General features: G+C 47.2%; 1 protein-coding gene across 1 annotated transcript; it reads left to right on the top strand.

Moving 5' to 3' along the window:
- The first annotated feature begins 6,271 nt into the window (after window positions 1–6,271).
- On the top strand, window positions 6,272–21,320 carry NANS (N-acetylneuraminate synthase). The gene is made up of 6 exons (XM_044443992.1): window positions 6,272–6,507; window positions 7,791–8,006; window positions 12,270–12,369; window positions 13,377–13,531; window positions 17,312–17,578; window positions 19,420–21,320. Exons 1-6 carry the CDS (start codon window positions 6,376–6,378, stop codon window positions 19,627–19,629), a joined length of 1,080 nt encoding a protein of 359 aa, XP_044299927.1. The 5' UTR covers window positions 6,272–6,375; the 3' UTR covers window positions 19,630–21,320.
- Window positions 21,321–22,100: the final 780 nt, after the last annotated feature.

Here is a 22,100-nt window from a genome sequence, read left to right as displayed (position 1 = left end):
GCCCTTCTCCATTCTATGCCACTAGAATAAGATCCGAAAGGGGATTATGTTACTCTGTACAGCTAAGATTAATCTGAAGATGAAAAATGGTGGCAGAGAAGACAGACAAGCGGAACAAGCTGGGAAGAACAGGCTGGCCCAGAAGGACAATAGATAATATGCAAACCTCAGTGCAGTTAGCTTGTAGGATAGCTGTCCATCAATTTGAGCATCAGCATCATGCTTTCCCCTCCTCCTACCCAGCCCAATTCCTTGGGTTGCAAGTCTTTTAAGTTACAAGCCCGAAGGGAGCAATGAACTATTGCTTCTTATAAGCCAGTCCAGGAGCTCTGGATGGAAAGTGAGATAAACCTGGGGGACCTCAACTTCCATGCTGGGGCTCAGGACTTCATGGCCACCGAGACAATCATGGGGCTGTCTCAACATGTCACTGGCCCATTGGAAACAGAATTGGGTTTTGCAAAGGCATGAATGGTATAATGAAATATGGAATGTGGTAATAAATAATAAACTGATGAAATAAAACAGAAATAAAAATTTAAAAGGGTTAATGAAAGCAAATAAATATAATGAAATTTGGGAAGATTTTGTGAAAGCAATACTGATAGAAAGCAAAGGCTGTAAACCCAATCAAGATTATACGAATTTCTGAGGGGTTATGGATATAATTGAAGTGTATTATATTTTATTAATTGTTATAGTATGTGAATGGTGTTAGTATTGGTCTCCAGGGTGGTGGGGGCACTTTATCATTTATTCTTTTTTAATTATTGTGTTCTTGTTGTGTGATGTTATCATTGTGAAGTATTGTATTTCTGGGTTTTTTTCTGTCTAAAAAAAATAAAAAAGGTGGGGGGAACATGTCACTGGCCCAACACATATAAAAGGTCACACTCTAGATCTGATTTGTTCAACTGGACAGGGAGGGACTAACATCAATCCCTTTGTCATCATCAGATCACTTCCTTTTGAGGTTTAGGGTTTCTCCCCCACCTTTCCCCTTTGCAAGGGTGGGGGACCTATTAGAATGGTCCGCCCCCAGAGGCTGATGGATCCAGATGGTTTCCAGAGGGCTCTGGGGGTGTTTCCACATGATGTGGCTGGTGCTCCTGTCGAAGCCCAAGCCACCCTGTGGAATACAGAGATGACCCAGGCAGTTGACATGATCACACTCAAGTGTCCCTTTTCCCTTATGTGGAGCCCATACGGCCCCATGGTATACACCACAGCTGAGATCAAAGAAATGGGTGGGAAGACAGCTGGAGTGCAGATGGAAAAAACCCCATGATGAATCCAACCAAGCACAGCTTAGAGCTCATTACTGAACCTATGCCATGGTGGTGAAGGCAGCAAAGAAAGCTTGTTTTTCCACCTCCATTGCATCCTCTCTGTGCCGTCCTGCAGAGCTGTTCCAAGTGATTCAGGGGGTCTTACAAACCAGCCCTGTGAAAGAAAGGGTGGAACCCACGGTGACCCGCTGGGAGGAATTTGCACAGCACTTTGAAGGTAAAATTGCTTGGATCTGTCGGGAGTTAGACTCCATGGTTGATGCAGTTCCCTCTAGCTGAAGTGTCCAGTGTTCTGTCTGGTCCAAGTTTATTGGGTGAGTTTCAGCTGTTGAGCCATGAGAATGTGGACAAGATGCTTGGATCGGTTTGGTCTACTACTGGTATGCTTGACCCTTGCCCATCATGGCTGGTTGTCCAAAGTGCAGAGGGGTTGTGCCCCTGGGTCCTGGAGGCTGTGAATGCCTCATTAAGAGAGGGAGTGGTCCCAGCCTCGTTGAAAGAGGCTGTTATTAGACCACTCCCGAGAAAGGCCAATTTGGACCCAGGAGATGCGAACAATTATAGAGCAGTCACTAATATCCCCTTCCTGGGCAAGGTGTTCGGGGGGGCGGGTGGCTGGCCAACTCCAGACTGGAGGGGATCGTTGGGAGGGGCAGCCCTTTTCTTTTGTGTTCTGGTGATCTTGTTCAGGCAGGCAAACTGTGTGGGCTCTGAGCTTCGGTGAAGACCCCCCACCTGAGGAGGGCTCAAGGCGTGAAAGGCAAAGACCATAGCAGCCAACGCTTGCAAGAACCAGACCCAAATGTGGCCCGTTGCACCCAATGCCCCAGCTCCCTTGGATGAAACGGACCATCTTGATCCATTTCAATGGAGATTCAGACCTGGATTTGGAACAGAAACTGCCTTGGCCGCCCTGTAGGATGACCAATGCCAGTAAAGAGACAGGGGGAGTGCGACCTTCTTGGTTCTCCTGGACCTCTCAGCAGCTTTGAGACATCAACCATGGGAACCTTCTGGACAAGCTAGTCAAGTTGGGACTAGGGGGCACTGCTTTGCAGTGGTTCCGCTCCTCCTTGACTGGCCATGTCCAGGAGGTGGTGCTGGGGGATTATTGCTCTGCGCCATGGCATTTATGCCATGGAGTCATGCAGGGCTCTATTTTATCCCCCATGCTCCTTAACATCTATACAAAACCCCTGGGTGAGGTCACCAGTATGCTGATGACACTCAACTCTACCTTTCTTTTTCATTGGACGCAGGTGTGCCAGTGGATGATCTGAATCAGAGCCTGGCCTTGATAATGGATTGGATGAGGCTACTAAACTGAAACTTCATCCAGATAAGACAGAGATACTGTTAGTAGGGAATGCATTTGTTTAGATGGGTGACATCTTGCCTGACCTGGATGGGGTCACACTCCCCCTAAAGGACAGGGTTTGCAGCTTGGGGGTGCTTCTGGAGCCTGAATTGTCCCTGGAATTCCAGGTGGATTTGGTGGCCAGGAGTGCCTTCTATTGGCTTAAGCTGATATACCAGCTGTGGCCGTATCTGGACAGACCTGACAACAGTTACCCACTCACTGGTAGCCTCTCGTCTGGATTATTGCAACACACTGTAAGATGGTCCAGAAATGTCAGTTGGTCCAGAATAGGGTGGCCAGATTATTAATGAGGACTGGCAGATACGATCTTATATAAAGCCAGTCTTCTGCCATCTTCACTGGCTCCCAGTTGTGGTCTGGACCCAATTCAAGATGTTATCACGGGTGTTGAAAGCCCTAAATAGCTTCGGGTCAGGGTGCCTCTTCCCGTACAAACCTACCCAACACCTTAGATCTGCATCCAAGCCCTCCTGAAGGAGTCCCCTCCTCAGGAAATAAGGAGGGTGGCAACATGAAGAAGGGCCTTTTCTGCAGTGGCACCCCGATTCTGGAACGAGCTCCCCAGAAAGGTTTGCTTGGTGCCTTTTCTGCATTCTTATAGGACCTTTTTATTTCAACAGTACTTTAATTTGTTTTAAGTAGCATTTTAACTGAGGATATGTCAATAGTTGTGTGCATCTGATATTGGTTTTAATGTTTTTTTATTTGTAATTGCTGTTTTATATTGTATTTTACTCTGTATTTATTTTATGTTGTATTTTGTTGTTGTAACCTGCGCACGGACCCATATGGCTAATGGAGCGGGTTAGAAAGCTACTAAAGAATACATAATAATAAATAAACCTAACCATCCCAGGAAAGACTGGATTGCTTGCAGTACCCCTCCTAAGGCCTTAGACACGGCTATCAGCTTGGGAGGGGAGTCCAAGTTCGGATCCTCTGCCCCCTCACAGCACCACTGTGCTGTCTGCTTCCTGAGGTTGCAGATGCAGCCTTGGAGGAAGAGAAAAGGGGACGGCCTTCACGTTGGCCTTTCCAGCCCTGGCTCAACCTTGGGCAGTGCACCTCTTCTAGGTAGGCTTAAAGGCCCACTTAGGAGAATTTTGTAAACAGTGGATGGAGAAGCAAAAATCAGCCCTGTTGCTCTTCCTGGCCAGCGGCATCCAGGCAGGGTGGTAGATGCTCGGCTTCCAAGGAAGGAACTACCTAACAATTTGTTTGTTTAGTCACAAAGTCATGCCTGACCCATCAAAACCCCATGGACAACATTCCTCCAGGCTCTCCTGTCCTCTACCTAACAACAGAAATACATATAAGTGCATTACAAACTTTTCCACATCGTAAGGTGCAAATCCTATGCAAATTTAGATAGAAAAAGATTGTGGAGATTGCTGGAAGCTGCAGTTTCTTTGTCTAAACTTGCATGGTATTGTGCCTGTAGAGCAAATGATGTGCATCTAAGGAATATCACAAATGTAACCTTGTTTGATACCAGAGGACTTACATTGATGTCCCATTGAATTCAGTTAAATACACATTCACATAAGCATGCTGAGGTTTGCCTTTGCCCTGGTGTTTATTCCATTGTTTTACCAGCGTTTCTACACAACTCAAAGAGGTTGTTTGACACACACAACTCATTCCATGTTGACACAGGTGGCCAGAAAAATGGTTTTTCTTGATTCTGAAACCTGTTCCACACCAGCCTGTGTTCCTCCACTCTCAAATAGCAACACCCACTTGGTGACTATGACAACTGAGATTAGTCAAGTTTCACTTTGACATCGCAGGTGGGTGAATAAGCAACAGAAGAAAAGGTCCCCTACCCCACCAAATAAGTTCTGTTAGAATTGAGACTGTAGGCGGGAACACACCCTTCTGTTCAGATCTCTTACGTCAGCTCCATGTCTAATAACAAACCAGTTTCCTTTGAACTCACTCATTGGTTATTATGACATGATCGAGTTTCATTTAAGCTCTTTAAGTGCCGCCCTCAAAACCATCACTACTGACCTTTTAACTAATTCCAGAAAAACGTGGAACCACCCCAGCTTTTCCTTAAGCATCTTGCCACTGTGCCCGGCAAAAGAAGGTGCAACAAGCACAAACTTTTCTCCATAAACTTCTCATTTCTTCAGAATCAAAAGATGACTCCGCTATCCAAATAGGCACTTCCCCAAATTCACTCCTGCTCAGACTTTGGTTCTTCTAGTAATCTTTGGTGCTCTTCACTATCTCATCCAATATGCACCTTACACTGTCTACTACTGCCAATAAGCAAAAGCCCCATGGCAGCAGATTCATGCAGCTCTTCTGCCTCAAAACTAGCCCAGTGCCCATGCCCCCTGGCTTCCAACGGTGGGTCTCCTCCTCAGAGAACTCATCATTGGAACATGCAGTTTTCCACTCCAACACCTCCTTCATACTCAGCAGGCAACTGTCAGCCGTTTTATTCCCAAATCTGGGCTGTGGCCGGAGGCAGGGGCGCTTGGCACCTGTGGGCCTAGACCCCAGCAGGGGCTCCCTAACCAAGCCCACCCCTTGCCGCCAGCCCGTCCAGCACCCTCTCGCTCTGGCCCAGACAACGTGGTGGTGGTGGTGGTGGTGGGGTGCCCCCGCCTGCTTGCACCCCGGTAGCAGTGCAGAGAACAAGGCCGAGGAACAACAGGCACGGAGCAAAGGCTGACACATGAAGGAAAGGTGCCGTTGCCCTCATGGCCTGCTTGTGGGTTTCCAGTGGGTGGGCGGGCACTGTGTGAAGAGCGCTGGATTAGGCAGCCCCTTGGTCCAGCATGGCTCCTGGGTTCTCAGGGAGAAGGCCCTTCAGGGTCTCTCAACAACCTGGAGTCGCCTGTGGAACTATGCAGGACAGTTCTTCAGTCACCTAGGAGCTACCCTGGGGAGTTCAAGGAAACATCCCTCCAGGTCTGTGTAAGATCTCAGTCCTCTCCTACTATGGTCACGCTTAAAGCATGGCTAGGCTTGCCAAGTTAGGTTGCAATCCTAGCACACCTCAAAATCTCCAATAAATCGATGGGGTCTTGTCTTTAATTAGCACGCTCAGGAAAGGCCTGCTTGGCTGTGACGACAAGTGTGCTTTCTCAGAAGTTAGGCCCACCGAAGTCGTCACGACTGATCCCAGAGTAAACACCGTTAACACTTCTGAGTGCATGTACTCCAGTTTGCCCTTTCTTCTTGCTTACAGTACGGAAAGCGCACACCTAGAAATTCTATGCCACGTTTCTAAACGGAAAAGACAGATCTATTTGGCAACAAGAAAGAACAGCCTTAAGAATCCGGGCTGGCGGTGATCCAGGATCGTGCATAACGGAAGCGCCTTGTGAAAAGCCAGCCATGAGCCAGGGAGGCTTTCACGCTACTCGTTCCAGCGCCTCGCCTCGGGACAGAGGCTGGAGCGCGTGCGCCACCCCCTGGCTCCTGTCGGGAGTTCCGTGAGAGTGCGAGTGTTTGATTGGCCCCGGAGGCTACGAACTGGTTCTCAGCGATTGGAAGAGGCGCGCAGAACGTTTCTGCGTCACCAGATGGTTAGGGGACGTGTCCCCTTACTCTTCGGCGACGCTAGCACGGGGCGCATGCGCGCAGGGAAGGGCTTGTGTGGCCGGGGAGCCGGCGGTGAGGTTGCTGCCAGCCCGGATCTTCCAGAGGCGCGGGCGTGCTCGCCGCTTCCTACGGAAGGTCGCCGCGATGCCGTTGCAGTTTGAGCTCTGCCCCGGCCGACCCATCGGTGGGGACCACCCGTGCTTTATTATTGCCGAGATTGGCCAGAATCATCAGGGAGACCTCGGGATCGCCAAGCAGATGATCCGAGTGGCCAAGGTGGTGCCGGGGGCGACTTGGGGCGTGGCTTCGGTGGGCGGGCGTGGCTTCGGGTGACCCCCGGCAGTGGGAATTTGGGCGCCAGAAATTGAGCCCTGGCTGGGCGAGGGGTATAGCGGAAGAACAGCATGTCCGCTTCTCCCCTATTCTGTTACTTATTTTTAAGTAATGTAGCCTTGCGGTTGAGAGGGTAGAAGTTGCATGGGAGCAGTGGGACATGATAATGTCCCTGTAATGCTCGCTTGCCGAAACACTGCTGCTGATTATAATGGTCGAATCGATAATAGTCTAAAAGATGATAATATTCTAGCCTTGGCAGATAAGCCAACACCTGTAGTTGCCAAGGCGGTGCCTCTTAAGGACATCTGTTTCTGTCTCATTGTGCAACTTGAAACAAGGGCCAAAACCAGGGACGGGGGCGGGGGGACGACGAGAGAGAAACAAAATATTTCCATTTTATTACATGGAACGTTAGTAGGTCTATTACTACAGGGTTGGGAGATGGAAAATGCTTTAGAAGTGTTCGCGAGGTGTGGGGTCTCTAGGCGATCAGCGATGCTGCGGACTGTACTTCCTCCTTGCACGTCCTGTGGTTGGGTGCATGGAAAAATACTGGCTGAGCTAACAGCAAGATGTTTCATCTTTCAGGAAAGTACACTGTAAATCATGAGGCTGATAGGTTGTTAGCCACAAGCCCGTTATGGAGCATTTGGATCTCCCCTTTTTAAACTGCATCGCTGAAATGATTCTATGAACCACGTTTCCATCACTTTTCCCTTAAAAAGCCCAGAATGGCTCATGTTGATTTATTGGGAGAAACTCCCTTTTGCTGTATGGTGAGACATAGTGAGTTTTTATTATCTGAGTATGGGTTTGAACCTAGATGGCCCTTGTCTGTTCTATTCGCAATTGACCCTGAAGAAAATTGGACATGGAGGCATAACCTGTTTTTAATGCAGGCCTGGAAATGCCAAGTCTGATACAGAATCCATGAATGCATGCATGGGAGTAGCTCAGTTTGGGATTTGCTAAATAAAATATGTACAGGGAACCGCTGAGACCCTTCTTTCCTATGCATATTTGGCAGTAAGTCTATTTGCATTAAATACGACTGAGTCAGGGAGAGTGCTTCCCACAAGAAATCCGTTAATCTGTAGGGTGACACAGGACTCTGTCATTTTTCACTAGTGTGGGAAATTCAGGTGGTGCGAATGCACAGCATGCATGTGGCATGGTCTAGTAGTGATCTTTTGGTAGCCATAGTAACAATTTTGCCTCTCTAGGAATGTGGAGCAGATTGTGCCAAGTTCCAGAAGAGTGAACTGGAGTACAAATTCAATAGGAGAGCACTGGAGAGGCCGTACACCTCCAAACACTCTTGGGGGAAAACCTACGGAGAGCACAAGCGCCACCTGGAGCTCAGCCATGACCAGTACCGAGAGCTGCAGCGGTACGCGAAGGAGATTGGCATTTTCTTCACAGCGTCAGGCATGGATGAGGTGAGGTGGAGGGCCCTGAATTCAAAAGAAATCGCCAGTTTTGACATCCCCCACGTGCTATTTTGCAGGCAGGCTGTTCATCTAAATGCCTTTCAAATAACCTCTGGACTTCTAAAAAAAAAAAACTTCCCTGGCTTGGTTATTGCTCCTCTTTCAGTTCCAACTGGCTGATGTCCTGATAAGGAGAGGGAGCTCCTATATGGGCATTCCCTCAGGATAACTGGTCAGAGGAGTTAGAGACGGAAAAGAGGTTCCATCTCTCCATGGTCATGGGTTCCTGCTGGTTGGCCAACCTTCAGAGCCCTTCCTCTGCATCATATTCCTCTCTTCAGCCAGAAAAGGCTCATCAAATTTATTTATTTATTTATTTATTTATTTAAAACTTTTGTATGCCATCCCTCATGCATTGGCAAATGGCTTGCAATCACTCATCAAAACAGAAAGACTGCCTGCAGGCTTCTAGTCAAAAAGAAACAGCACACAAGGAAAAAGGGATGCTGAAGGAAGAGGAAAAAAATTAAGTAGGCCTTACTGCTGGGATGGCCCTAGTTCCCCTTGTAATGGCATGTCCCTCTCTGTCTCACCACTGCCGGACCAAAACCTGCTCAATAACCAAGATCACCCTCCTCAGTCAAGACACCAGATTTTAGCACCACAACTCATGCAAATGCCAGATCATGTTAAAGAAGAGGTTATTAAGACAGTAGGAGAGGGGACTGGGCAACAGAACAGAAAGGGGAAGGGGCAGGTGGATAGCAGCAATATTACAAAGTGTCAGAAATATATAACATCCCGATGCCAAGCACACAGACTCCTTGTTGCTCCACAGGAGTAAAACAATAAAGCTAACCCTTACCTAAAAGTTACCTAACGCAGGCCCTGCTGCCGCCAAGACTTTGGCTTTGGGTCAGGGAGTAGCATCTCTCACCAGACCAAGATCCAGCAGGAGACCAAGGGCTCTGGTTTTTCAGTCCCACTCATCTGGGGCTGGAGTGATGCCAGCAAGCCAACCCTTGTGGCCCCATCTTTCCCAGCTGCTGACAGTTCTCAGCATTATTGCCCATCGCAGAAGGGCTCTAGTCAGATGTCCTTGGGCCCATCTTCTGCGATAAGCCTGAGAGCACAGCTTGCTGATAATCGGAGCTTCTCCCAAACTGCTTAAAATTGAATCAGCCCCTCCCTGCATCCCGAGATCTTTGCTGCATCTCTCTCATCTCCCAGCTGGATGGGCTGGCAGTCCAATGGGAGCAGGCCCTGATGTTCTCTCTGCTTGCTTCTGTCTCCCCCTCTCTTCCTTCTTTCCCACAGGGCATTTGATTACACACAGAGCAGGTGAAGTGGTACCTGCTTCACTTTGTGCTGTCTTCATTGTACAGTGAATTTTAGACATAGAGCGTGCTCTCCTGTCTCTTCACACAAATCACACAGAATGAGATCCCCTTTTCCCAACATGTTCTCGGTCCCGCTCTAAATAGAGTAGAAAAGGCGTTGACTCTAATGAATTAAGGTTTTTTTTGGAACAATGTCTTTTCCCAAGTCATGGCCTTTCTCAGAGCCTGTTCCTCCCAGCCCCAGGAGAGAGTTTTTGTATTCAGTAGCATCACTTTCTCTGTGCTTGTAAAGTCAAACATGCTAACTTCCCACTCCAGTTTATATAGTAGCAGTTTTCCTGGGAAATCTTGAACCAGAACATGTTTTACAGTGCAGTCCTTGGTGCAGGTACCCTGAATAAGGCATGGTCGTGATTATCTCCACTGCTGTGCCTCATGGCCCAATTTTTAGCTAGACCTCCATTTAGTTATAAAGCACCATGGAGTGGAAAGGAAGGGAAGGGTGTCAGGAAGAATCAGCATAAATCCTTAGCTACACTCTCCTTCCCTCCGCACACACTTTTCTTTCCACTGGGGCACACACACAGCCGTAGGGGAGGCAAGCCGGCGTGGTTCCTTCCACACGGGTTGCAAGAGGGGTGGCGCAGGGGCTCTGCCGCCAGGGTCCCAGCTCTGAGTCCCTGCAGGATCTTCGAGCTAGGACTCCAATTAGCATCGGGAAGCCATTGGATTGCACCCTTACTGACTTCAAGCAGTTGAGATCAGGCCTCGCATGTTGATTTGACCTGCATTTAATAAACAAACTTTAAGGAACACATCCTGTGAATTTTTCATGATGCATAAATATCTAAATGGCTTTTCCAATATGCAAAAGTAGTTGAACTGAAATAGTTGACAGGGGAAATCAATACGCTACACTTTGTGAGGTTTAAATGTTGCAGTGAAAGCTTCACCCTAATGGAATACTTTAAAATATGCTAATGCATGACAGTTGAATTGCATATACTTTGCTTATAATTACTAGTTTTTCAGAAAAACAGTTAAAGCATTGGAGGCCATTAGCAGCAGAATTCTCCATATGTCTGCTCAGAAGAATTGTGTTCTGCAGACTCCCTTCCAGGGTAAGCAGGAAAAGGCTTCCAGTCTAAGACTGCAGTGATGCCCAGGAGCCAGGTGATGTTTTCTGTCCTCCCCACCACCACTAGGGAGATGAGGGGCTGCATAGCAAATTGCACCAAGCTAGGAGCACCACAGAAGACAGAACCAGCGTCCAGAAGGTTCCTGACAGGGTGGGACACCAGGCCAAACCAAAAAGGCGATATTCAGCACAGATAAGGGTCACGTCTTGCATTTAGGTTTCTGCAAAGGCACAAATAGACGATGAAGAGGCCTAACTTGGCCGCAGTGTGCATGAAACGGAGCTGAGCGTTTCTGAAGATCACATGCTGCATGTGAGCCCGTAGTGTGATGTGGCAGCCAAGAAAGCATGTGCAGCCTTGGCTTGCATGAAGTGCAGCAGAATGTCCAGTTCATGGGAAGTAATCTGCCCACTCTGGTCTGTGTTTGTCGGGTGGCATTTAGAGTACTGTGCCCAGTTCTGGTTGTTCCACTTTAAGAAGGCCATTGACAAGCTGGAGAGCATCCAGAGAAGAGCAGCTAGGATGCCGAACTGGTCTGGGAGCCAGGTCCTAAGGTGATCTGTTGAAAGAGTTCGGGGTGTTTAGTCTGGGGAAGAGCAGATGGCGGGGAACCTGATAGTAGCCTCCGAGTATAATGCCTTCTGTGTTGTGCAGGAAGTGGAGCAGATGAATCCTCTCTTGCTCCCACAGGCAGGGCAATGACAAGGAAGCAGATGTCTGCTAAACATTGGAGAAGGTTCATAGCAGTAAGAGCTGTCCAGGTTGCCTTGGGAGGGGGCGTCTTGTTTGCCAGTGGAATTGAAGCAAAAGTTGGGTGGACTCTGTCAGGGATGCTGTAGCAGCCAGCTGCTGTACTGAGCCTGCATGGGGCAGGGGACTGGACTCGGTCTCTGCGGCCCTCCCCGATTCCATTCCTCTCCAAGGGCAGTAGGGAGAGAGCTGACCTGGAGTGGGGATCTGCCTGTAGGATCCCCCTTCCAGCCTTTGCCTCACCAACATTAACGCTGTGACATCAGTAGAGGCACATGGGCACTGCCCTGTGTTGAATGTCAGTGGAGGATGGTGGGAGAGCAGGACCCGATCCCTGCCCATCCCGCCACTCCCAGCATGCTCCCAAATGAGTAGCTCATTTATGCCTGTCCTGGATCTGCTGTAGATGGACTTCCCCCTGTTGGAAGCAGTGCGAGGGAACGTGGCCTGGGTTTAGGGGACGACACTGGGGGAGACTCTGCCTCCTCCCTTCTGCTCTGCCAGGATGAGCCTAGCAGCACTTGGGATATGGTCAGCCCTTGGCCTTCAGTTCTCTCCCCAGCCCTCTTGCTCTGCCCCTCGCTAGTGCTGGCAGGTCCGGGACACGCACTTCCTAGGGAGGTTTGTCTGTACAAATGTCAGAAAGAACAACTTGACTTGTAGGTTTTTGGCTGGCATGGCCCCCATTCCAGCTACCCAAAGGATGATTTGTTCATTATTTATTTTATAAAACCGATGGGAAGAATATCTAAAACTAAACATGACTGATGGAGCAAATCAGAGGTTGCCAAGTTAGAATCTCTGCATGAGCGGCATTTATTAACAGAAGTAAATAGTCGCAAGGAGAACTGGGGACTGCTGGCTTGGTTTTGCGGGTCACCCCATTCTGTATGCATGTGGGTAGATTAGGAACATCCGTTTGTATTCCTTAGGTTTGGCTGTAGTTGCTTGACATTTGGGGGGAATGAGTCCATTAATCCAAGCAGGGGTATTTATTGAGGAATGGGTTGCAAATTTTACATTTTAAAAATGTCTCTTCATAGATGGCTGTAGAGTTTCTGCATGAACTGGATGTTCCATTTTTTAAAGTAGGATCAGGAGACACCAACAATTTCCCTTATTTGGAAAAGACAGCCAAAAAAGGTAATATTTTATTTTTATTTTGGAGTAGCACAAATAACAATTGCTGCATGTTGTGACGGTTGTTTCTATTTGTACCTCCAGACCCAGTTCCACAGGACTGAGTCATCATGTCATGCTGGATGGGGACTCTCTGAATTCAAGCCCCCTTCTACTTCCTATATTAGAATCTAATTAGAAATGGCAGTCACCACCAAAGGTGTCTTAGCTCTTCCCCCCTCCACTTTGTCTAGGACCAGGGTGGACAGGTTGGAGCCCTCCAGCTGTATTAACGTACAACTCCCATTGGCTATACAGGCCAGGGATGATGGGAACTGCAGGCACCTCACCCCTCAAGAGCAGATGGGGATTGCCGCAGAAGGGTTGGAAACTCCACTCTGGCTGGATTCGTGCCATTATTTTTGTCTTTTAGTGAGGTCTAACAGTAAATTGAAGGTTGGAGAAGGCTTCTAGGGCCACCACCAGACCCTGCTACACACCATCCTGTCTTCATTATAAGACAGCAAAGGGATCACAGAGGACTGAGGTGGAGCAGATATGCAAATATGTTTCCTTAAGTATGCATGACATGGACTGCAAAGGGTATGCAAATGCACACCAATGTATTTGCTATTAAATTTATATCCTGCCTTTATTCCTCTTGCAAGTAGCCTAAAAATGACCTGGATGCTTCTCCTCCCCATTGTATCAGCACAACCCTGTGAGGTAGGTTGGGCTGAGACTCAGTGACTGGTCCACAGTCACCCAGTTGGCTCCATGGCTGAGCAGGGACTAGTATCCGTATTTCTAAGGTCCTGTAACAGTCCTCTAGCATTGATACCATACTGGCTCTCAAACACTATGGATTCAGTGATACAAAAATGTATTGGTTTTGCTCCAATTTAGGAGGAAGGGCTGTAAATGACAGAAATTCATTGGCAAATAATCCATCTGTAGATATAACTGAATGCTTTGAAATGACACTGCAACCACAGTGAAATGGCAAGGGCTTTCTGTGGACTTTCTTCTAGGTCGCCCAATGGTGATATCCAGCGGGATGCAGTCGATGAGCACAATGCAGCAAGTTTACAAGTTGGTGAAGCCCATCAACCCGAACTTTTGCTTCCTCCAGTGCACCAGTGCGTACCCCCTTCAGCCTGAAGATGTCAACCTTCGAGTCATAACGGTCAGTGAGGTGTTGGGTGGACTGGACAAAACTGGGAGAGGTGTGGGAGCTGCCCTGAGGTGCCCTCTTGGATTCTCATCCCACTGAGATGAATGAAATACTGGGTTGTATTGTGTAGGGAGCCAGGTCTCTGCCATCAGTTTTCCCCTTCATTTCCCAGATAGAGAATGGCAAAGAAAAATAATCACGATTTCCATCAAACATTAAAAAAAATGTTTACCATAATTTTGCAGTCAAAATCCTTTCTTGGAATGGAACTGGCTGGAAGGCCTGTTACCTTAGTAATGATCTGACTGACTTTTTATCTGACTTTGATTGGTTTGGCCTGGAAAACTGAAGGCAAGAGCAATAGCTAGCTTGGTGACTTTGGGTAAGGAAGAATTAGGATGGGAAGGGAAAAGGGTGACTGACATTAGCATCAAACTGTACAATAATTAAGCTAAGTACCCCAGGTTCAATCTTAACCTTGGTAAATATCTGTATTCCTCTGGTAAATTCTCAGCATTATAACCCTGAGGTTTACCTTCTCAGGGAGGATTTAAGTATAAGATTCCCAAACACACTTAGAATCATGAGGGTGATTTCAGTGCCAGGATTGGATCAACACCTGCAAAATTTACAGAGCAGTGGGGATTCCGGGATGAATTTTAAGAGATCTACTCTTCGCTGTCTGGTGATTCAAAAGAAAGACGCTGGCGGAGGTCTTCTAAGGCCACTGAATACAGCTGGGCTTCGGATGTTGGGTCCTGATGGCCCCAGATCCCTCCATGCCTGCACAGATTCCACTTGCAGTGAAGGCAGCATTACGGATTATATTTGTGCGGCAAGACAAGATGCGCATGAGCTCTCTGGCCTCACAGTAAATACCAGAGAAGATAGTGATCGTCAACTCGTATCAGTACAGCTAACTTTGGGATCTGATTTCAGATCGGTGACCTGGGTAGAGAAGCGGGTGGCAGAGGGCCTGGCGTCAGGGTCTGACAAACGACTGAGGTGGCCACAAGTGGGTGCACCGAATTTGAACTCAAATGTTGGCACAGACCTGGGGAATAAAGTCTGTTCATCTGAAGTGAATATTGAGGTTGTCTTGCACAGTTATCAGGTCACCTGTGCCCATCATCAGTTGCTCGCTATTAACCAGGGCAAGATCAAACAGTTCAATGAATCTAAAATTTCTGTGGTTTGTTATGGAGTGCGGCGAACTCAGGAAGCATTTGAGAAAACAAATGAGAAAAGTACATAACACTCTGGATGACAAAGGTTTATCTTCATGATTAATCTCAGGCAAAATTATAAAAAACTCACACAAGAAAGGTACTTATGCTGCTAAAAGGTGGGCAGGTTTGAAATTGAAGGCCCAGGATAAAAATTCAGCCTTTTCTGGCATCTGGTCTCTGCTAAATTACGTGAATCTAGTCACACTATTGAAATACCTATACTTTCATTTGAGAAGTTTTTTTATGTTGATTTATTTTAGAAACAAGAACTAAACGAAGGTAAAAGCATCATACGTGGAAAATATTTTGGGAATATTAATAACTTCCCTATGTGGGCTCCTATTACTTTGCAGGAAATTAAGCCCCTTATATAGTCATTAAGGAAAAATAAAGTACTGAGTGATGAATTTATGCCCCCTGAGCTCTTCAAGGAGAATGCAGACTGGTGCGCTGCCTTCTTAGCTGACCTGCTTACCCCCATAATTAATACAGGATGTAACCCTGACAGGTAGAGTTTTAGAAGTGTGGCTTTGTTATTCAGAAAGCAGATTGAGGCGATCTTAAAAATCATAGGCCTGTTGGTTTAATTGAAATGCCTGCAAAAATGTGTGCTGTGTTTCTTTTTCAAAAATTAGTGTTCTGAGCAGAAGGAAATTCGCAAAAGAGCGGATCAGCTTTAGGCAGGGAAGGTCTGGCATTGGCAATTGTTTTATTTTATTCCATTTGATATCCAATAAACTGTGAAGGGTGGGCAGCTCTTTGCTGCGTTCATTGATCTTAGTGCTGCTTTTAATTCCATAAATAGAAAACTCCTTTGGGAAAACTGTTGAAAGCAAGTATAGATTGGAAACTTCTCATTCGCATAAAGAACATTTATACAGGCATTGAATGAATGAAGGTTGAAACTGGTGTGAATCATGCTTTCGCAAATAAAATTTAGAGAGAAAGGATTCCAGCAAGATTGTACCCTTGCACCATTTCTTTTTAATTTTTATATTAATGATAGAGTTTCACCATTACAGGATCAAGGTTGGTTAAACATTAAGATAGGTTGGTTAAACATTTTCTTATATGCAGATATGAATCTGTTATCAGCAATGCGGATGGGCCTGTATAGACAACAGAGAACGTTTAGTGTCTGCAGTCAGAAAATGACTTGTGTGTGTCTGTGTGAAGATTTTGGAATCTGAGGAAACAGCATGAGTGGATTCATTTCTTTATTTGGGCTTAGTTTTTTCTTCTTCCAGGGAATCCTGGTCATCTAAAATTGGGAGAAAAGAGTTGAAACCAGCTATATGTGCATTGTCCCCAACTGGGCTTCTAAATTATAGGAATGCTGGATCAAGGAGGGTGCATAAGGCAAAAACACCATCAGGGTTAAACTTCAGTACAGAATCCCTTGGCTTTGCCTATGTTGCGAACATAGCAAGGGTTCAGAATTGGGCTTTATGCCTGATCCTAGGAGCATCAAGAGCCTCTCTGGCTCAGATAATTAGCGCAGAATTTGAATTAGAAGCCAGTTTCATCTCAGGTTGTTTAATTCTTGATGAAGGTCTTAAATATGGAAAATTTTGGTGGTCTGATTTTTTCCAAATAACCTTTAAATTAGAGCTTCAGTGTGGAGCCTTTAGTGATCTCACTTTTAATGTAAGATAGGCCTTTAAGCACAGTCTAAGATCTTAGAGCACAAATAGACCTATGAGCGGTCTATGAGATGGCTGGCAAAGGCAAAACCCAATTGCAGTAAGACAGCTATCTTGTCTTTTTAATGCAAGGGGCTCATACTTTGTTTTCTGACATGAGCAAATGGACTTGATGATGCAACAAGGAAGACTTGGAGACATTCCAGCACAGGATAGATTGTACATCTGTGGTGCACCTGCAGCGGAAGACCTGGCACACTGTCTGTTGGAGTATCGGCTCCATCCCGGTGGTAGGGAACATCGTTTATCTCCATTTCTTGAGATGAGAAATGGAGATTCGTTTTAGCATTGGATGCATGAGAAATTGGGCATCCAACACTAAAATGAATTTTTCCTTCAAGGCTCTGATCAGTTAGCTCTCTTTGCAGTCAAGGCAAACAAAAAGAAAGTAAACTTGTCTGATTAAATTAAGTAATAGTTGTAAACTACACGAGGTTTTAAAGGCTTTATAAACTTTTAAAACATCCCATGCTTTGTGCTAGTTTTATGCTGTAAGGTAGATATAATTATTTTGTTTCCAGTTTGTGTTGTTAATACTTATGCTGGATGTTGACTCATTTGATAAATTTGCTTGCTTGCTAATCCCATTCATTGAAGACAACCAGACATGAGTAACGAGGAATTCATTCCAGCCATACGTAGAGGCACATAAAGCCAAGCCTGCTGCAACCTACCGATTCTTTCCAGTGGGCCTCAGAATACCGAAGTATGTGGGCTGCTGACCAGAGGAACCTGTGCAAGAAGTGCAGCTGAACTCTTTCATGTCACGTCGGAGCTTGTGCCTGATTAGCTGTCCCATATCCTGCATGTCATGAAGACAGACGTCTTGGTTAATTACATCCACATTTCTGTTCTTCTAGGAGTATCGCTCTGTCTTCCCAGATATTCCTGTTGGCTATTCCGGTCATGAAACCGGCATAGCCATTTCTGTTGCCGCCGTCGCTATGGGTGCGAAGGTCCTGGAACGCCACATCACGCTGGACAAGACCTGGAAGGGGAATGATCATCAGGCATCCCTGGAGCCAAAAGAGCTGGCAGAGCTGGTAAGGAGCATCCGGCTGGTGGAGGCAGCCATGGGCTCTCCCGTCAAGCAGCTCTTGCCCTGTGAAGTGGCTTGCAGTGAAAAGGTAATCCTGCACGGTCGCTTACCTTGAATTAATTTCCATGGTGGGGTGTTGTTTGGCAGTTTTGGTTACTGATGGCAGCAGCACTTGCATAGCTGTTGCTACGTAACAGAGCGGTGGGCTTGTAGCACGAGGAAGCAACAAGTGTGGCCCACCAAGCCATTCCAGGTGGTCCACAAGCTCTCTCTGCATCTTCTTCCACAGCAGGGCTGCCTGGAGCTTCCTTTGCTCTTCCTTCTCTGATGGCCGATCAAGAGATAAAGGAAGGGGGCCCTGTGCTAGGGCTAGCATGAGAAACCCCAGACTTGCATTCTCATGTGCATGCAGCCCTCTGATGCCACCCCATGTGGCCCTTGGGGTCAGAGTGGTTGTGTAACTCTGTTCAAGCATATGCATACCTAGGTATGTAATGCTGTTAGTAGGGCTGCCAGCTGTGATCATAGATTAACTATCCAAAGCCTTAAGAACTTTGGGAGTCCTAGGGCATGGCCTGAAGGCAAATGGCAGCCATCTTGCTAAAGCTAAGTATGTGTAGGTCTGGCTAGTGTTTGGATGGGAGACCACATGAGAGCCCCACATGTACCATTTTTGAGCTCACCAGAAGAAAGGCGAGCATTCAGTAAGTACAACCCAAAGGGAAGGCTCTTTTCTGTCAGCCACTGTACATCTTCCATCATCTCCATTTTCTGCTGGTTCCATCTTTTCAGTGGCTGGTAAGCATGGAAGTTTGTAATCCAGCATGGCCTCATTTTCACATTACCACTGCTGTATGGTTACCACCAAAAAACCAGTTTGGTGGAGGGGTTGCAGTAGCATTTTTTAACAGGGCAGATTCTGTCCTCTTGAGTGCCAGCGTGGGATATTCCCCACACCAAGACCTTCACTGGGGATCCCTAATGCTGGCATGGAAGGGATCCTACAAGATGCTCCTGGATGCTGTGCTTGCTTGTAAGAAGAGTTACCTGTGTCCCATAGGAGCACTGGAGCAATTGCTCCCGTTTTTTAAATATAAATAAAATACACACAAGACTGTGTTCTCTGTAATTTGCCTCCCTAGTTGGTAAGACTTGAATGTGCCCAAAGAGTCTGCAAAAAGCCTTTGTTTTGTTTCGTTTTGGGAGCAGCAGCCCCCAGGTGAGATGATCCCATTTGGAAACAATACTTGGCGAGTGTTTAGGAGTAGCATTTGGTTGAGAGGTACTTCAGCTCTGTCCAGGGTGGCTTGGCTCTGAATATCGCATGTGGAGGAGCAAGCCGTGGGATGGAGCTGCTGGTAGCCACTTTGGCCTGTGCTCTAACTTTCTTTTGCTACGCTTGTGGCCAAAGGACCTGAAATGTCAGCTTAGTGGGTGGGGAGTCGCTTTCAAACCTAGAGGAAGATGTATTGCCAGAGAACCTCTTCCAAAGGCAAAAGTGGTGAAGCCAAAAAATGTAAGTTGATGTTCTTGCTGCTGATAGTTAAGCCTTGGGAGACTTTCAATTTAAAAAAAAATGAATACAGTGTCAAATTTTCAGCAAGGGAAGAAGCCAGCCCCAAATCTGGGGTGCCAACAGATGATCAGAGGAAGGGGCTGTGGCCAGCTGGGGAACCCCAGATTTTGCTAGCAGGCATGCTTGTTTGCTCACATGGCTTGAATGCATGTCAAGGCATACGTTCAGCCTCCTAGGCTTTGCCTCTAGTCTAACATAATGCAAGAAACAGAGCCAGGAAGGTCATACCTGGGCCTACAGGGCTTCTGGTCCTGACCATGAATGTTGCAAAGTCCCCATTGTGTAAATCACTTGTCACACAACGCAGGACTGCTCCTTCCTGATGTAATTTCCATCAACGTCTCCTTTTGTAGCTGGGAAAGTCCATTGTCGCCAAAGTCCGGATCCCCGCAGGGAGCACTCTTACACTGGACATGCTCACAGTCAAGGTGGGTGAACCCAAAGGATGCGCACCTGAAGACATCTTTGACTTGGTCGGTAAGAAGGTCAAGGTGACAATTGAAGAAGATGACACTGTGGTGGAAGAGGCCATCGAAAACCATGGGAAAAAGGTGAAATGCTGACTGAGAATGTGTTTGCAATGGGAGGCGGACTCAGGAAGCGCGGTGGCAATGTGTTGAAATGATCATTTTAAGTTCGGGCGAGGGCAGACTTCCGTGGGATTTTTCTTTCGCGTGGGCAGCGAAGCCAGCAGGGCACGTTGTGTCTGTCTGAACAAGGGGCTTTCATCAAAGTGGGGCAGCCAAGCTTTTCTTGAAGGGTGCTCAAATCTTTTGTGTTGCTGAAAACCTCCCAATCCGGCATGGCACACTTAGCTTTCCAGGAGGACGACTTGAAAAAGCATTGTGGAGCTTTGGAAAATAGGCAGGACGAGTGCTGGCGGCAGCAGGCTCTAAGCACTGCGTGACGCATTCCAGCTTTGTCTTCCATCCGGTGTGACTGTTGTCGTGTTGAGAACCCAGGCCAAGCATGGAAGAGGAGCTGCGCCGGTTCAAACTAAGGGTCCGTCTAGACCATCACTCTGTCCACACAGCCGGCCAGCCGCCCGCAGGGAACCGGCAAGCAGGACATGAGTGCAGCAGCACCCTCCTGCCCATGTTCCCCAGCATGCTGCCTCTGGTTACCGGCAGTAGCATATGGCCTTTGGGATGAGAAGCGGCTGACAGTCTCACTCTCCATGAATGCATCTGTTCCTCTTTCAAAGCCATTCACGTTGGCAGCATCACTACTGCATCTTGTGGCAGTGAATTCCGTAGTTTAACTGTGCCCTGGGTGAAGGAGGCCTTCCTTTTACTGGTGTTGAGTCTCCCATTCCAGCTTGGTGCAGTAATTCTTTTTGAGCCTTAGGGTGATGCATGCCTCGAGTTTAAGCTGTTCAAACTTGGGGAGGTGCTGTAGGAATTTGGGGGCAGCCTTGCAGTAATCTAGAAGCTGGAGGAGGGCCCGTACAAAGGTACAGAGAATGAATTCTTGTATCCAGTCATGCGCTGCCATTCTGCTCGCTGGACCTTTAGCGGACACCACCTACACATCTTTAAATCCGTCTCCACAAGGGCTAGAAGTGTAGCCTTCTGAGAAAGAAAATTACACCTGCAGACAAGCATAATTACTTAAAGTAATCCCACTTTGCTCAGTGGATTTACCACTGGGCAGACATGCTTAGGGTCGGAATACAAATTATAACGGTTTCACATTTTGTCATTTTTCTGCATTGCCAAACAGTGGATGATGACCATCCAGATTTCTTGTAAGCACCTCGGGTTTTAGGCCATCCATTGCTTTAATGATTGTTTAGACACTCCTACCTTGATGACGAAGAATGTTCCGCATGTGGTCACTTGTGATTCCTGTGCTTTAAAGTCAGCTCTAAACTACAATCAATCTTGTGTGGCATCACCCCTGAGCCCGTGATGCCTGCGCATCAGGCATTCCTTTGGCGTGAGCCATGCACAGATGGCCCCAGCGTCCGTCTGGCTGCCTTGCGATAACCTGCTTCATAAAATCGGAGAGTACGGCTTGCCCCCAGGTGCTTTGGACTCTCTGCAGTCCCAGGGTGTGTGTGCCCCAGGAGCAGGGAGGCACGGTGAGTTGCAACGATTCGGATCCCTCGGGGGGATCAAATCTCTTAACCCCACGGCTGCACAGGACTCATGAGTCATGACCCTGCCATTTTGTTAATGCTTGTCTTAATGTTGCAAAATAATGACTGGTGGAGGGGGGAGTAAATTGAAATAAATAAAGTTTTGTCAGAGAATTGTTTTTCCTGTCCCCTTTTCTTTACATGGGGAAATACTGAGTGCAGGCAGCTTGAGTTGAAAAACTGGTAAAAGAATGTGGGCCCCCTGCCAGCTGCTAAAAGGTGTCGCGCTTGCCCAGAACACTGCTGGAGGAGTCCTGGGGGTTGCAGTGGGGAGATGCATGTAGGGAGCAGGGCTTGGCAAGGACTGTGGCCCAGAAGCTTATCTTGTTTGGCACCGGGAGCCCAAAACTGCCTGGAGCGGTTAAGAATCTTAAAACAGATCTCCCACAGGTAGCCTTCCCCAACCTGGTCTTGTACAGATGTTTTGCACTACAGTTCCCATTATATTTCTGTGTATACTTAAGATTCTGTGTATATTTAAGATTCTTATGTCCTTTCTCCAGAAAGGAGCACAGAGTGGCTTACAGTATCACTCAACAAAAACAGTAAAAATCTGAAATCAGTAACAGTAAAAAACTGAAACCCTGCTGCCAGAATAAAACTGTTTTAAGTAATTTTCTACCCTAAAAACATCAAAACCAACAGATCTGAAGCCAATGTTTGTGTGAACAAGGTCATTAATTTATCATAGAATAGTAGAGTTGGAATAGGCCAGACGGCCATCGGGTCCAACCCCTGCTCAGCGCAGGACTCCCAGTTACATCACCCCACTCAGATGGGTGTCCAGAGGCTTCTAGTGTGGGAGAGGCCATGACTTCCCTGGGTCATTGGTCCCATTGTTGTGCTGCTCGAACAGTAAGGAACGTTTCCTGATATCTAGTCAGAAACCGGCTT

This window comes from Varanus komodoensis, unplaced genomic scaffold (genome assembly GCF_004798865.1).
Source record: "Varanus komodoensis strain SLA01 unplaced genomic scaffold, ASM479886v1 scaffold43, whole genome shotgun sequence".
In the NCBI taxonomy this organism is placed as follows: domain Eukaryota; kingdom Metazoa; phylum Chordata; class Lepidosauria; order Squamata; family Varanidae; genus Varanus; species Varanus komodoensis.
Note: the sequence above shows the minus strand (reverse complement) of the source record. Positions and strands in the feature narration are given on the sequence as shown.

Bases quoted from the DNA above. Each gene is read 5' to 3' on its own strand.
- NANS (XM_044443992.1), top strand. From the start codon at position 6,376: ATGCCGTTGCAGTTTGAGCTCTGCCCCGGCCGACCCATCGGTGGGGAC. The intron at 8,007-12,269 runs GTGAGGTGGAGG...GTCTCTTCATAG, and splicing joins CAGCGTCAGGCATGGATGAG to ATGGCTGTAGAGTTTCTGCA. The intron at 13,532-17,311 runs GTCAGTGAGGTG...CTGTTCTTCTAG, and splicing joins TCAACCTTCGAGTCATAACG to GAGTATCGCTCTGTCTTCCC.